The sequence below is a fragment of the Homalodisca vitripennis genome, chromosome 4 (assembly GCF_021130785.1).
Source record: "Homalodisca vitripennis isolate AUS2020 chromosome 4, UT_GWSS_2.1, whole genome shotgun sequence".
In the NCBI taxonomy this organism is placed as follows: domain Eukaryota; kingdom Metazoa; phylum Arthropoda; class Insecta; order Hemiptera; family Cicadellidae; genus Homalodisca; species Homalodisca vitripennis.
Window position 1 is genome coordinate 7,979,027 of NC_060210.1, and position 18,205 is coordinate 7,997,231.

General features: G+C 31.6%; 1 protein-coding gene across 1 annotated transcript; it reads right to left on the reverse strand.

Moving 5' to 3' along the window:
* Positions 1–366: 366 nt before the first annotated feature.
* LOC124358915 lies at positions 367–7,368 on the reverse strand. Its single transcript, XM_046811171.1, has 2 exons — positions 7,062–7,368; positions 367–2,867 (listed from the first exon to the last, which is right to left on the reverse strand). The coding sequence occupies exon 2, from the start codon at positions 2,865–2,867 to the stop codon at positions 1,410–1,412; it is 1,458 nt and encodes a 485-aa protein (XP_046667127.1). The 5' UTR covers positions 7,062–7,368; the 3' UTR covers positions 367–1,409.
* Positions 7,369–18,205: the final 10,837 nt, after the last annotated feature.

Consider the following 18,205-nt stretch of genomic DNA (forward strand, 5'->3'; position numbering starts at 1 on the left):
CTGCAATCACGTTATCTACTAGACCGCTCGACTTTGACCTCTGTCTGAGGATGGGGAGGGGTTTGCGATAAGACAATTCCTGTTTTATATTGACGAAATATTGTTCTACGCTAATCTAGTAATCAGTAGAAGCAAAATGTCAAATAACGATTCATGTCTGGGTGTGGTCGGTATAATCCCAAAGTACCCAAAATCCTTGTTTTCCGAAAGATTACCTTTTTAATACTTTATGTTGGTATCTGAAAACTTTTTCAAGATATATCTTTGAAATATTTACCAGTTGTTTAGTAAGGCAGTGGAAAGCTAATGAGTTTTTTTAATAAAAAATACGACTAAGGGTTAGGTATTTTAAAAATTAATATGTAATAAAATAAGACATTTTTTAATGTTTTGGAACATCAAAAAAGGCTAATTTAACATGAGCAAGAAACAGAGGTATACAACCCCCTTAACAAGCAATCCAACTAGTCAAAAGCATTATTTTTATCACTAAGCCATATAATCATACATAAAATCAATATGTAAATAATTAAGGATAAACATTTAGATATATTTATAATAGTTAAATTAATTCCACTTCCATATTGAAATTATTTAATTTTAAAATAATCCACTTTATATTGTTGGTCAATAATATTTTCAATTTCGTCCACAGAATTGTATTAAACATTTCTCAACTTATAGGTTGACAGGTAAATCATTAAATAAACACAATCTAATGTAGTAAAAACTTTTTTCTAAAGCAGTTAATCAATACATTAAGAACTAATACTGTGTTTTTGTTGTTGGTTTACTTGAACGGTTAGTAGGATTTCAGATATTTGTCAATATTATCTGTTACAAAAAAGTATAACATTATGTGTCAAGGGTTAAAATTCCCTTTTCCTCACGTCAAAAATACTAATTGGTGGTTCCATAAACAACGTGATCACAATTGAATTACTGTACTGATGTATAAAGTATAAATGTTATGTACTTTTAAATGTAAAAGTTTTAATGATGTATAAAAAAAACAAAAGATTATCCTATGAAAGATAACTTATTGGATATTTATTTCTGATGGGTTTTAAGTTTTTTAAATGATATTATTATTTATGAGTAATTTATCCATTAAGATTATTAAAATCTTTGGTAAACTATTTGTAATCTATGTAAATCACTATTCTTATGCAAGACAAAAGCATTAAAGAAATTGATTTAAAATTGGTTGTTTAATAGTTTCAATTTCATGTCAGGAAATAATTATAGGAACATGTCAAATAAACAAAATATTTAGTTTCATTACTTAAAACATTGACATCTATGATAAAATTACATGTTTTATCTGTAGGGAAACTTGTTGTTTAAAGAATATCACAGAAGTGTCTTTATTGGTTACAACAGTTGATATTTGTTTCATTGTTAGGAATTCACCAGAAGGACAGCAGTCTAACAGTTTTCCCCAGGGTTACCGAGGTTTTGGTGAGCAAGGGGTGGATCATGTGGTAAGCAGGACAATCAGACTCAGCGATGAGATAGTCAAATATCCTTATCTTGTCCTGAATATCCCACACTTCCAGGATCATCTTGTTGCTGGAGACATAAGGTCGAGCACTAATGGCCAAGAACTTAGGAGGGATGGTTATAACCTTGTATACTGAGTAGAAGTACAGGAGCAAACTGTCCGAGTGCTCTTGGACATTGACTACTTTCACGCTCTCCCTGCTGGGCTGGATCATGTAGGAACCCATCATTTGATATTGGAGACCAGAATTTGGGCCAAACACCATCTTGGCATTAGTATCCAAGATGTTGACCAAATTTCCAGAATGTGTACTGTATATGTGCAGCTGGTGTAGCAGATGTGAAGTTGTAACAAAATCTCCTGAAATATCGCACCAATCTACTTTTCCTGATACTGTTAAACTGAAGTTTGTAAATTTTCTCCATTTGACACTGTACAGAACTAATTTTGAAACATACCTGTCAAAAAGATAGAGTGAGCACAGCAATTGTTTTGTTTGTAAATCAGAACTTATGTAAATACTGCAAGAATAAGTCTTCATTTTATTGTGCAAAGCGCTCAAAACCGTTTCTTGAGCAAATTTACTTTCAGTTTGGATATTCCATAAGTGTAGAAAGTACTCTTTTGGATTTTCAACATACGAACAGTAACCAACTAATAAATGATCCATGACAAATAAAACATGACCTTTTCTAAAGCATGAGCGTAGTCGGTTGCGGATAGAGTCTACTTCTTCTCCATCACTGAGATCAACACACACAGGTTCTGAGTCTGTATAGAAAAACTTACTGCTCTGTGCAAATCCCAAGGTGGGCAGCTTGAGGTGAAATACTTGTACAAATAAAAAAAAGTCAACGAGTATCAGTTTGTTGCCGACAACTTCTAGATGACTTGGGGCTCCTGTTATGTTCCCGATGACCGCATGAAGGGAAGGATCTGTCTGCACATCCCATACTTCAGTCCGATCACCCAAATTGACCACAAGCCAATGGTTCCCAGAGGTGTCGAGACCGAGAGTACAATTGACTACGGGAGTAGGAAACCACAACTTCTGTGGCAAGAATCGTTTCCTGCACCAATTCCGTAGTAGGTGAGCTCTCCTCATGACATGGATGCGCCAGTCACAGATAGGTTCCAGAGTATCTACATTTATAGGCTGGGAGAAGTGTGGTTCAACTACGGAAGTTCCAGAACGTGCAAGATAACTGACTGCAAGGGGATCGCAGAGCTGACGCCAGAACAGATCCAGGTTGAAAGCCTCACGCCAGCGCACACTCACAGCTGACATGTTCGCTAGGTCCCGGGCAGAGAGGTATTCTGCCAACACCTCCAGCACCTCCAGGGGAAACTGGGATAAGTCCATCTGGAATAACGGATATGCTTAGTTACACTTAAAGGAAAATTGGATTGATTAAGGATGTAGTTAGTTTTGAATGAGTCCAGATTTTGGAAAAATAAAATTAATCATCCTTTTCTCTGCTGAATGATTAATGTGATTTTTTATGTAAATTAAAAAAATACTTCTGAGTAAGATGGATCAAAGTTGATTTTGCGATATGGTAATGAACATACATATATCTAAATATATATTACAATCCTTTTTCTATAAGTTCAGAAAAAGGAAATTATAACATTTTACTCATAAAATTTCAGTTTTTAAATTTGTGGTTATAGATTAAAATGATTCCATAATAATTATTATTACAATAAATAATTCAAATTTAGTACAAATAAAACACATAGACTGTGTTTCATTCTCTAATGATCACTTATTATTTGATATCTTAACGGATACTAAACACAATATATTGTATTGTGTTTAGTATCCGTTAAGACATCAAATAATAAGTGATCATTAGAGAATGAAACACAAAAGTGAATATGGGTGCTCTATCCTGTCACTGTCTAGGTTAAACTGATACTTAGAAAACATCATTAATTCACAGTCAATAGACTGAAATTATCAGCAAACTTGTTATTTACCTCATTTCTTTTACCAAGTGTTGTGGACTTTAAATCAAGTTATTGTTATACTATTAGTTCTAATATATTAATCATCTTGTAATTGCTGTATGCTAATTCCATCTTTGTCATATGATTTAATTATTTTTTTCCTCATTGCTTACCAAAATTACAAATTCCTAAATTATTGTGTAATGTCAAACATTCAATGCAAAAATATTTTTTTCTTTAAATCGATTGAAGTTTGTTCAAAAAAGAAATCCAGCCATGCTAGTTTTGGTAGGTGCAAAAATGGGAGGGTATCAAAAAGGTTAAAAATTTCAAAAAATAATTTTTCTCTTTTCTATTTATTTAGATCCACACACTAGACCAACTGTCAGGCACATAAATGAGATAAAGTGACAGTATCCATTTTCAAAGTAACAGGTATTTTTAAGTTTCACGGGTATGAAGTGTCTGAATGTCAATATTTTTTAATATGTTAGTACTCATGCTCTAGAACTATTGTAACATTTCCAGCTATATTCATTTTTCAGTGGCCACTGCTAAGGTTACGTGTGGTTATGAACTCACTAATCCATTTGATAGAGAAAATGGATCAGAGAAATTTGTATAAAATTTTGTTTGAAAAATGAAATAAAATGTAACAAACTGTGAAAAATGTTAAACAAGTCCTGTAGTGAGTCTGCTATAAGTTAACAGTTAAACAGTGATTTATGAGTAACACAAACGTTTTAAAGGTGGCCGTGAAGAAACTGAAGATGTCACATGCCCGGTTGTTCCAGTCCATCAACAACCAATGAAAAAGTAGAAATACAGAATACAGAAATCTTTATTCGTATACATGGAGTACAGAATTGTGTCAATATAAATTAGTTGTACAATCAGGTATTTAAAAATTCTTCTAGGGTGTAATATGGTTTCTGCAGCAGCCAGGCCTTGAGTGCTGTCTTGAAGTACTTCTCATCTCTGCGTCTCTTGAGGTCCTCTGGAAGTTGATTGAAAAGTTTTCTCCCCATGTATGTAGGTTTCTTTTCAAATAGGGTCAGGTAGTGTGTGGGGAGGGCATAGTCATAGGCGTTTCTGGTATCATAGCTGTGTGTGTCACCTAGCTGGTCAGGTTTCTGAGCTATTGTGAAGCAGATGGTCTCTCAGATGTAGAGTGAGACAGCTGTCAAGATCGCTAGTTCTCCAAATGCCTGACGGCATGAGTCTTGAGGAGTCAGACCCGCAAGAATTCAAATTGCTTTCTTTTGTAGAACCAGAACCCGCTCCCTGTTTCTTACTGAGGAGTTGCCCCACACGAGTAGTCCGTACCTCAGATGAGATTCAAAAAGAGAGAAGTATGCTGTCCTGGTAGTATCATTGTTACAAGTACTTTTTATTCTTTTAAGGGCATAGATACTAGAGTTGAGCTTGCTGCAAAGACCATCAATGTGTGAGTTCCAAGAGAGATTGTCATCTATTGTTATGCCGAGATACTTGGCTTCATTATCTTGGATTATTTCAGGTAAGCCATAGTAGTCATTGGTTCTTCGGCCTTTCCATATTAATTGTTGTGTTTTGCTCTCATTAAGAGCTAGGTCATTATGTTGGCAGTATGAACCATTGTCAAATTACGATCAGAGAAGTTGCTGATGATGCTGGCTGGCATATCAATTGGATCAAGCCATGAAATGTTTTGGGTATGAAAAATCTGGCAGCAATTTACACATGTTGCTAAAATTGTTGAATTTTGAAACAAATCAGCAACAAATAGACGTTGTTCAGGAGTAACTCATTAAAGCCAACGATGATGTAGAATTACTGAAACATGTTATAACAGGTGACGAAACATGGGTTAACGAATAACGTCGAAACTAAGGCTCAATCATCCCAGTGGAAGCATTCTGGCACAGAAATATAAGTACCAGATATGCCAACTTTTAATTGAAAAATGTCGTAATATTCTATCATATTACATCATAAATGCTTTCACTAAGAAGTACATTCTTGTCTTGAAAATTGTGTGTGAAGCCGCAGTTAACTGTTAGTAACAAATATAATAATAATTAGTATAATATTTACAAGCAGATTTAGAAGCAGCATAAAATGAAATTTTTTAACTGCTATAGTTGAGTGGTGGAAAAGACAAATTTAGGGTTTCTGGAAAAGTATGTAGCTGCGACTCTGTGTGAGGTGGCTTGGTAAATTACAGGAGTTATTTACAGCATTTATATAGATTGGTAGGGGTTTCCAGTTCCTATATCTATGACTGTTGGTCAACTGACACAGATGTGAAGGAAACAGGATTTTTCCGGACATTTGCCATCGTTCAGTGAAACAAGAAATCAGTAACACTACGTTTCGAGATCTGCAATCTGATCTCTTCTTCAGGTAAAGAACTAACCTAATACATAATTACAAACTAGGTTAAAATAAGCAAATCTTACCAAAGCGTTGTGGCACGCCTAAGTCAGGGATCACAACCTACATGTTGTTTGTCAACTTCACTAACTCCATAAACATGCACTTAATAAAAAACTATACAAATCACTAATCATTAAAACAGCAGATCTCGAAATGTAGTGTTACTGATTTCTTGTTTCACTGAACGATGGCAAATGTCCGGAAAAATCCTGTTTCCTTCACAATCCTTCCATCGTCAAAAATAACCTTCAAACAAAGAATTGACACAGATGTTTTATATCAATGTAATATGTATAATTTGGAACATATATAACTTTCAATATTATATTATTTATTAGGGATCTCCTGGCTTGGAAGTTTAATTCCATTCTAATTTTGATCATAATTCAGCTTATTCAGCAGGATTTCAGCAAAATGATCAAAAAGAAAGCTACAGTCTTCCTATTCACCACACAACAACATTTAGCAAAAAACCTTCATACATTGGCCGCAAAATCATCAACTCATTGCCACAAAACCTTAAGGACAAGAGAGGAAACCAGTTAAAAAATGAACTTCAGAACTGGCTAGTGGAGCGACCCTTATACTCGACCAAGGAGTTTTTTGACCTTTTATAAGATGACAAAACATTGCACAAAATTAATAAACAAATAGATACATAAAATTGTAAAGCAAGATTATCACATGTTGACGCCATTGTATTTCTTAAAGAAATTGCAAATAAAGAATATTGTCTATTGTCTATTGTCTATAGTTAGGATCTAATTATGCTCGTGAAGATCTTATTAATAATTTAGGCTGACTGCCTTTTCAATTACAGACTTAAGTCATAGATTAATTAAGACAGGATAGTGCAATTAAATTGACAATACAAAATATTCAAAACTACTGGTATTTCATTCGTGCTAGTACAGTATTTTTTAAAATTTGATTAATATAAATTCTAGTATTTTAAAATAACAATTCTATAAACATGTTTCGAGTTCTGATTCGAAATCAACTAGATTCAACAGAATGTGGTACATTCAATGGGATGGTGTTAAAATGTTATTTAATTTTAAATTATAAACAATGTTATATTATCAAACATTGAGGTCCTTATTATTAGTTTCATTAAATTTGTAACTGTCAGCAAAGTTATAAGTTTATTTAAGATCAAATTAGTAAAAAATAAACCAAAACTTACCTCTAAGTTTAAATAATTTGTGTAAAAAATACAATAACTCTCCAATAATGTGCCAAACTAAAGTGGATTGGTAATAGTGTGGAGAAGTCCAAATGTAAATCAATAACAAACCATTGTATGTGATTTGCACAAATAAAACACCAACACAACATTCAAAACTGATGTTTGCTGCGGGATCACAGAATACTATTTTTGTCACCCTCAGTGTAGTTGCCAATATTGCAGTGTCTTCTAGGCACTGAATGAACAAAGATTTGATTTTAATCCAACAAGAAATCGTACCGTTACTGAAACTGAAATATGGATTGATATTACTGCTCTATCTTTAAATACATTTGACTCAAATATACATATATAACTCATCCATTTAAAAGGATATATTTAAAATAAACTATTGGAAAATTGTTAATATACTCTATAAAATACTTTTTAAAATTGGTTTTCAATTTTTATTTACTGATTGTTATTGTTTAATTTTGTTTTGTGATCATTTGCTTTTACCAATGTAACTGTAATATTTATTGTTTTTTCCATATTACAGAAAACAAATTCATATGTTAAAACTTTAGTATTAGTATTTTAATAAAAGGAGTCAGTGTAGAAAAGATAACTGTAACTGTTTTTAATATAAAACGATGCCTGTATTGAAAAGTTGTTTCGCAATAATCGGTTTGATGTTATTCAAGTGAACATAAGAATGTTTGAAGTTTTATAACACAATTACTGGAATTAATATATTTATGGTTAAATTAATATGGAAAATTAATGTAATTTATTACCTACTAAATACTACTACTTCAGTCTGTCCTCCGTTGATATTTGAGCTATTTAATAAAATCATTTTCAGAGCTGAATTTTGTTTATGGCAAATTATAAATTGAGTTACACACATATTTTGGAAATGTCATTATATTCCACTATTTAAAATAATGCTGAAGTCAAAGACAGTTGTGTTGGAATGTGATGATTGCAGCTTAACTAATTCACTTTCTCGTACATTTCCTTTCCTTTTAGTCTTTATTTCAAATTCTAAGTTTTACAATATATAAATATATATTAAAAAGTTATGGTAAATACAATTTTAGAAAAGGAAAGCAATGTTTAAAAAACCAAACATTTTTGGAAATTGAATGGTAAGAACCATAGTTATACAGTACATGTTCCCATAGGTACACATTATTAAAATAAAAATAAATTTCACCATATTGCTACCATAATATCTTGGTAAAAAGACCATCTTATAAAACAATGAAAACTCTCCTCTTCAGCTGGATTACATTTTTTTGTAGTCTAGGTATCTTTGATATGGCAACGATGCAGTTTGTTTTAGCTTCTCCGTCAACTTCTTGGACCTGTTCAGACGACACTGACACCAGATTCTACGAGTCAAGTCTGTGACAGCATCATATTTTAGACACTGTACAAGCAGAAAGAAGGTGAAATATTAATAAAATATTGGTACACTTTGTGTCAGTCACTTCATAACCTTGGGTGTTATGGTTTTAACTAGCTATAAAACATACCTTGTTTAACCTTTAATAGCCCAGAGTATTCACATAGAGACAGCAGTGCAAATACGATATCAGCACACGTGGTAACACTGTCACATTACAACCTGAGAATGTGCAAGTCAGTAAGCAAGAGGTTCAAAACCAGTCATATGTTGCAGAGTATCTAGCTAATGCCACCCTATAATGAGATTGGAAAGCCTCTATACAGTGTCCCAAAACTCTCTACCAATATTTATAGGTATTATTCCTGGATCATAGACAAACCAAAATATCATATTAAAACTTTGAAAACTCAATAATTATGTGAATAGCCGTAATTTTAACTTAACTATTTTTAATTAGAGAACAAATTTTTGAAATAAGTTGAAATTTGGTATATACCTTTATTACCTAAAGATCTAATTAAAAAAGTTTAGAAGCTTTATTTTAAAATGGCGGCCTCCTATAATATTTACGCATAAATATCTTAAAAACTACATAGATAAAAAAGTCAACATTATTACATTTTAGTCAGACAATTTAATTATAAATCCAACAATACAAAATTTAAGAAAATCAATTGATAAATAATAAGGGAGATAATGAATTTTAACAAACTGAGTACTAATTAATTGCCGTTCTCAATTAAAAATAGTTGAGTAAAAAGAACAAAATGGCAGCTATTCATGCAATTACAGAGTTTTTGAAAGTTTTAATATATTTTGGTTTTTTTTGGTCCAGGAATAATACCTGAAAATACTTATAGTTAGTGTTGGGACACCCTGTATATTAGGATGAATATGCTAGGAAAGTTTTCAGTTTCCTGTGAAGCATTTGGACCAGGATGATTAGGTACTTAACCTCAGTCTGCAGGTCTTATTTTTCTTCTGCAGTGATAAAAGTACAATAATATTAATCTTAAACTCATCCTTTGTGTTAAGTATATAGAAACCACCTTTAAAGGGTTGAATGAAAGACAAACCCTCGTCAACTAGCCCACAGTGGTGGATGCAGGAGAAGAGGCCATGGCTCCCTCCAAGATTTTGAAAAAACACGTCTTTTTGAAAAAAAAAAAACTTAATCTGACTGTAACCATTTAAAAAACTTAACTTTGAGTCAATTTCTTTCTGAACATTTCATTTTATGTTATATCGAAACGCAAACAATCTTTTACAGTAAAGATAATGGTGAACTAAAAGCAAGGTGCCCCCCCCCCCCTGAAAAGCTCTGCCTTTGTTAGCTGAAGAGCTCTATTCATTGGGTCTGTGATTGTACCAGTGCACTATTATTCATTCAAATCCCTCATGAGGTTATTTAAAACCAGCTCCAAAGAAGAGGAAAGAAAACTATTTCCTGTTAACAACCTTTTGTAATTCATGTTATAACAGTTTCACCCTGAGAAGTAACTGAGACATAAAAGTCATCCTGAGAAGTAACTGAGCCATAACAGTCTCACTCTGAGAAATAACTGAGCCATTTAAATCTCACCCTGAGAAGTAGCTGAACCATTAGTCCCACCCTGAGAAGTAACTGAGCCATAACTGTCTCACTCTGAGAAATAACTGAGCCATAAAAGTATCCTGAGATGTAACAGTCATAACAGTCACCCTGAGAAGTAGCTGAGCCATAACAGTCTCAACCTGAAATTTAGTTGAACTTCTATAATCTCGTCTCAATTTCTCGCGTAACTTAATTTTCACCAAGACAATATCATATCTTACAGTAAAAAATCTCTGGGCATGTAAGAAAGGACATAGGAATTAATTCTGGTTAGGTATGGTACAATAATAAGATAACTAATAACAAGAGGTTTAATCACAGTATTAATCTAATACAATTATGTATCAACAAAGCCTACAAATTCAAAATCATATTATGTGTAATATAAAGCACTTGGTACTTCTAGTAAGTGTTTATAATTTATGAATTATACAAAATGCTCTTAGATGACTAACTATTGCTTAATTCTATCTGGTTGAACCACTGTATATTTTAACATGTTTTATAATAAACACAACAAAACTACAAAATAGAAATGAAACTTGAAAAACATAATGACCTCATAATAATTAAAAAGCCATTAAATTATTTATTCATATTTTCAAAAGGATAAAAGTTCCAAGTTTTTTTTTGTGAGTGTTTTAGAAAAATATTATTACTCTAGGGGTTTCAATGTTAATAGTTTACAACAAAATTAGTTTTACCTTCTTCAAAATATAGATTATACTTTATAATTTTAATAATATAAATACAATTTATTATAAAAACACACTTGATTGTTTGCTCTTTTAAGGCAAAAACTAATAAAATTATAAATTTTTACTCATTGGAGACAACATATTAATGACAGAGCATTTTGTTGGTTACAATACCATCAACTCGGATGTAAACAAGTAAAGAATTACTGATTTATTAATTTATTAAAGCAATTGAAACATTTCTAAAAGCAATATTCAAAATAATAATGGGTTTTAAAAACACCTAACCATTATTTCAGTAAGTTTGATTGGTTTTTTATAAGAAAAGATTTACCTGTAGTAAAGATTGTTCACTTTATTTTGGATAGTGAAGAAGTAAAAATTATCAAACAGCAATAAACTGTTAAGTGGTATTTTTTTTAGAGTTACCACAATGGCAATACACTGTTGCTTGACTTAAAAGGGTTTAAAGCATTGCTTTTCATAAAATCTGACTTCATAACATTATAAATAATTAATGTATCAATTTGTGAACAATAATACTTGGACACATAAATACCTAATAAAAACTAATTTAGAAACACATTATACACAAACTGGATTTTAATATTTTTCTTGTAAAAAAGTTACAAAGTAACGAGTCTGCTGCTACGTCACTTTCAAGAAATGTTTAGTTAATGCTCAGAAAACATGATATAATGGCGTTTAATATTAACCCGGCAGTGGTCGCTGTGGGTCATAGTGACCCGCACGTGACTTTTGTCATCTATCCTGACTATACAAAAATATTAATTTTTCTGGCCTTTCGCATACCTTCCTGCCTCCCCACCCACTATAACTCAGGACAGTTTTGTTCAGTTTATGCGAGACTGGTGTCCGGGATAGACACGTGTGGGTCACCGTGACCCGCAGCGACCGTTTTCATTGTCAAAGTGTCTTACATCAAATTATTTTTTGAACAGTTTTTTAGCGTTTATGGTGTTTTTATTAACATTTATAGCATATAATTTTTTATTCTATGTTATTGTTCAAAAACTAAGTGAAATGGCTGAAGGCTCAAGTACAAGTGCTCCCTTTAGAGCGGCAGAGCGTGTAGTGTTGGATGAAAACAGAATTCTCCAGGCCCTGCAAGAAGATGATGAATCCGATGTTGAAACTGGAGCTGAAACTGATGTTGGAAGTGACGTAGATGAAATAGAAGAAAGAGAGGACGATGCCTGCAGAAATTCAGATACAGAGCAGAGTGACGAAGATTCGGAAAATGATGGATGGACCTATGTCGGATGATGAAATTCCTCTTGCGTATAGAGGACATTACCTAGGATTACCTCATATTGTTTACTCATGTAATATAATTTATTATAATAACAAGTTAAAGAGAAAATCTTTAAACTTTAAGTCTTATGAAAAATGTAATTTATTTTCAGGTCTCAATGAAAGAGTGCGTCCCCGACTTGTTTTACTTCAAAAATTTTTCTCAAGATAATATTTTAAGAATAGTGATAAGTTTTGATTATTTTAAGATGTATTTATTATAAAATTAATTATATGCAATATTAGGTAAGGTTTAAATACTTCATAGTTGTTTTAATATTTTACTTAATAATTTTCTACTTATGTTTTAGTTTTTATTTTATTAAATTTGACAGGAGAATTTACTAAAAATATTTCGAAATAATGTCTGTGTTTTAAATTTTATTTAGGTATTTTGTATCTTAAAACAATAAATACAATCATAAAAATTTAAATATTTTGTAACTAGATTTTTATACAGACATTAGAAAATTAGTCAACACAAACTGCTAAGATTTGTGACATACATTTCATAATTTTAAAACAACATGTAAATAAATAAAAAATGTTTCCGAAACATGTTTAATTCTATTGCCTAGCTCCAAAATTAACATATATGTAATATTAATTAAATAAGTAACAGAGCTTTCAGATATAACAAGGTTTTAATTTGCGGGTCACCTAGACCCACAGCGACCGGATTCAGGTGCGACCACTCCCGGGTTAAAGATTAAGAATTAGTCTCCTAACAGTAAAATACATTGATATTCAGGCCCCTCCCTACAATGTTTATTACAACAAAAGTATAAGTTAGGTGTTTACATCAACTAGGAAACTCAAACATTACTGAAGAAAAAAAATAGAAAGAGCTAAATTTACAAGTTAATTAGGTACAAACCCATACAAGTAACACAGTTGACTGGCTTTGGCAAAATTTAACTACGCCAGAAATCAGTAAGTGGTAATTTAAAAGTTAGGTTTTACATTGAATGCGCTTATTGTGACTTGAGCAACTGTTTACAGTAGTCTAGGAACATAGTCGCAGATTTCAGGAGTGAAATACGCAACATCTGTTTAGAATATAAGACTAAAATCAACTTTTGAGTTACAAGTTAAATTATGTATGTATAATCAGAAGTGTATTATTTGCTTTGATTGCTGGGCCTATAAACATTGCTCCTAAAAAGAATCAAGTAGTTTTTGTTATTACAAAAAAAAAAAAAACTCAGAAACCACTCTAATAATGTTAAAGAACTTACATAACTGTGATATTTAAAAAAACAAATACTGAATTATAATGAAATGTTAGTATTTATTTAATTTTAATTTTAGGAAAAAGCAATCTCCTTAAAAAGAAGTCTAAAAAAATTAATAATTAAAAATGTTCTAAGTGCACATTCCAACTGCTAGTACCTTTTACCTAATAATTTTATTAGTCAATATTTTTTTATCTGTAACATTTCTGAAAGCTTCTAAGTTGTAAACAAGGTAAAGTAATACAGTGCAATAAATAGTATGGACTGTGGTACAAATATGTCTAAAGGTATTAGACAGCAAGCAAACCTCAATATGTTTTTAGAAATATAACTACATGGAAAACAACAGCAACATTCCAGAACATCATCTGCGAGTTATTTGGGAGTTTTTCAGCAACTATTTTTAATACATGATTAGTACTCAGTTTTAAATGTTGATGTAACATTATTTGTTTACGTACTGGTTAGAAACGGCTTTGTTTAAATATAATACATATTTGACAACTTAATAAATATAAGATTTGTTCATAATTTTACAAATATTAATTTTGTATTCTAACAAAGTATTACAAACCGTATACAGACAAAGCACATTTCTTGTTATGCTTCTACCTACACACAAAAACCAAACAATACCCTACCTTATATAAAGCTGTGTCTTGTTAGTTTATGGGCTATTATGAATAAAAAACGTAACAATAAAACAAAGTCAACGCAAAAAACATGAAGCAAACATTGGGCTTTGGTGTTTTTCTGAGATGCAAAGGGAAACATGACAGTCCTACTATGATCCTTCATAGCAAACCTCTTCGCAGTTTATTAAGCCTACTGAATAATTAGTAGTATAAGTGGCAGTTAACTTAGTACATATGCTCTGAACTATGTACAAGTGGCATATGTTTCAGAGTTCAATTAACAGTACTTTGGTATTATATAGATACCACTCTGTCGTAATACTTGTTATTAAGCGATATAATTAGGTAAATATATATGTACATACTATAAATTTAAAAAGTCACAAATTAAACTTTACAAGTGCTCTTTACCCCACACTTATGACAAACAAACAAAATCTTTCGAGATAGTACCAAATTCAAGCTCAAATCACTTCAACGCTCGTAAATGTTAACTTTAACTTTGGTACTAATAGTAATAAATTTATGATAACCTAATCTAAACCTACTTATATCGCATAATAACAAGTAGCAGACAGAGACAGAATATAATGATGGATTCCATACAATACCAAAGTACCCAATTAACGATCAACACATTACCAGAATAGAATTCTTTATCATACTGTGCAATCAGAGAATTATTGCATCGTTGGCCAGACTGTCGTGTGTCCTTCGCGGCTCATTTTCATTCATTTTGGTGTCCTTCAATTACCTTTGAACAGTGAAATATTTTTTCTGTTGATAAAATTTTATTTACAACTCAAAACACATTAACAGTCACATTAATTTGTGCTAACATGTAACAAGCAAATATTTTCTCCATAATCTCAAATAACACAATTAACATCTAATGCAAATATGTACTTTTACGAACAAAACACATTTTTACTATATACAAATGAATATTCAACTCTGCATGATATATTCAACTTTATATAGAAACTTTTAAAAGTACTGGTAACAAATTTGCTATACAATGAAGAAAGGCACTTTATTTATGCTCACAACCAATACATTGAGTTTAAAGAAACGTAAAGAGTGTATGTAATTACGTCATTTATTTAATGCAAAAATTGTTATATTTAGAAGTATTTATTTTATTTTATTATTAAAACAGAAGTTTCCAAGGCATCAAGAAAACCTAGCTGACTGGTGGTTTTAATTTAAAAATGAAATCAAAAAGGGCTTAATAGTTAAATTACAAGAGTATCTTACTAAATTACAGACATACTTAATAGATGCCCTGTTTGATGGATATATACTAAATCGAGAGCTAAATAAGATCAATATGAAAATAAGAAAGTGCAACTGGTTACACTGGCTGACAACCGACGGCCATGGTCAGTAACGTGAATCGATACCACCCAAGCTAAATATGACAACCAGCCTCTTCTCCACGCCCGCCTAAACGATATGTCCACCGAACGGAAAAAGACATTGATGCTTATTAAATGATTGATTTGCGTTGTTCAAGAAAATTTTATTATTCCAGAAGGCATACTGAATTACCAAGCGTGCTGAACTATAGGGTGCCGGATTAATGGAGTTTTACTGTACTCATATTTATTCCCAATTACTTGGTGTTATGTCTATGCTCTTCAATCCGACTAACTTCCCCCAACGCCTAATTGTGTATGTAAATATGCTATAAAGCAATCATCAATATTTATTACAATAAATAGAATTTTAAAAATGTAAAAACTTTTACTATTAAAAAACCTTTTAAAAACATAAACTCAAAGAAATATAACTTTTAACATGGAAGCCTACTTTTTTTAACCCATAGGCTACCAATTACGTATATTTTCCCTTATCAGTTAGCATCAGCATATTACCGATGACGAGCGTTGTTCCTCACACCAAGTTCGTAATATTGGAGTCAAAAATATTCCTGATATAGATAATTTTGAATTTGTCTACACTATTATATTTATCTATTAAAATATAACATGTTCGATTTTTAAGCTGGTCGACTCTTAAAATTGATTGCTGTTTACCATTTCATCTATCGATTGTTCTTTGATTAGTTGCCATCTGAAAAGATATCTTGGTAAGATCATTTTTCTTTTCTGAGAGTTTTAATAACTGTGGCGAACATACTCTATGAAAGTAAAAATGTGAATGAGGGTAACTTTAATGACGAAATTTTGAGTGGATGTAGTAGTAGTGGGGTAAGAAAGAAGAATTTCTTGGTGATGCAGACATTTAAGAAGATTTATGTGACAAAGCCTAACATTCTAACTTGGGAATGGGCAAGGCAAGCTAATGATCCACATTTTTTTAATTTAGTGGTAGATCTGGTATAAATCTAATTGTTACTAGGCAACTACACACTTAACATGCTGATGGCTGTGGACGCTAAACACGACTAATTCCACTGTCCTAAATTTGGTACCTGCATGTCTTGTGTGGCAGTGAAGGTGTTGAACAATAAGATAGTAAAATACAGTTTAAACATGTTATATAATCGTTTAATTTTTTTAATTGACACTAAGCACTCGCAAAGATTTCCACTGAAAAATGAAAAATTAATTTGGTACCCGAGGGTAAAAATATTTGAATTTTAATTGGTAGTCAATGGGTTAATGAAGTAGATGTGTGAAATATATTCATATCTGATGAAAAATATAAAAAAAGTATTGGTTTAACTAAAATTCTGTTCTAAGGCTGAAAAATGCTTTGACCTTCTTGGCACTAGCTACTTATTAGAACATGGATTTTTTGCACATCGACCCCCCCCCCCCCAAAAAAAAAGTTGGCCAGCAAAAGGCTAACAACACTAGTTGCGAGGACACCTAATGCACCATAAATTGAAAACTTGAGTAGGTCCATAGTAGTATATACTGTCGAGACATTCTTAAAATGCAGTGAAACTTAAAAACTCTGCTTAAGAATTAACATTTGTGCTTGTATTCTGTTCTTACTTGAATACCAGTTAGTTAGTAATTCATGTACTCTAAGAAAAACTACGCTTAGTATTATGAGAATAAGTCAAAACAAAACCACATGTGGGTATACATTAATAGTTACATACAGTGTTTAATTTGATTCAGTTACACATAGGGACAGTGTTCTGGTAACTGTCTCCGAAAAATAAGCACTTTTAGTTTGCACGGAAAAAGATTTCCCAGTACATCAAAAATAGATAAAACACTGTTTTAAACCTCGTATATTCAAACAATGTTTTTATTTATTCTACACCTCTAGGCCCTCGGTCGATTACAACTCTACTACATCAAGTTCTATAAATCCAGAACTGGTTACAAATATCTCTATTAATTTTTTCATAAGCCGATGCAACAACAAATCAGGTTAACATTAATTTAGAATTATTAATTTGTATCATGTATCCCACCAAAATATATTTAACCCTCCAACTAGCCACATAATAATTCCTATACTGGCAAGCCCATTTTGGTCGATTTGCAAGTGTTTTTCTAAACTGCTGTAAAATGTACATGCTTTATTTACAATTTTACACTTACCATATACATATATTTACCAAAGTATGTAGAATTTCAATATTGAACTGGAAACAAATATTAAAACCCATACAAAGTTAACTTTAAAAAATTAGCGATTGCTAAGCAAGTTTAGTGCAAACCACAAATATGGAGATTTCTGGTTATGTACCAAAATTTCTTTGAAATAACCAAAATAGTCAAAAGATGCAGAATTTATTCTAAGTAACAATGCACAAATGTTGCACTTTTTCTCCTGGAGCCGTGGCCAACGTAGCAAACAAAACTCAAAGACTGCTAAATCAAAACTTCAATTCTTGTAGTTTCAAAATATATTTAAATATTAGTTTCACCCTAAAAAATATGTCCAAACTGCTTTTTATTTGTCAAAGCTAAAGCTACTAGATTTGAGTCACTTGCCATTAAAGAGAAACTTGTGTGCAGTCCTAGGCAACCAATTTCTCATACGTCTAAAAAAACATGTTTACTTAGAGAGAGCTGCTTTTTTCAGCAATGTAAGATTCTTTGATGCAAAATGAAAATTTCCTTCCATATTATACTTGGAAATATAAGTAATTTTTTACTGCAACTTTATAGCTGGCACTATGTGAATACTTTAAGTTGCTAAAGTCAAATGTTGGGATTTGTCAAAAATTTACCTTTTTACCTTTACATTTTACCTTTTTGGGATAGTTTAGTTCATTGGGAATATAGACATCATTTTTGGTGAGGTTAAAGCCTCGTTTGATGTTTAAATACGTCATAGAAG

What these genes read in the sequence shown, in the direction of transcription:
- LOC124358915 (XM_046811171.1), bottom strand. Translation starts at nt 2,867, where the DNA reads ATGGACTTATCCCAGTTTCCCCTGGAGGTGCTGGAGGTGTTGGCAGAA.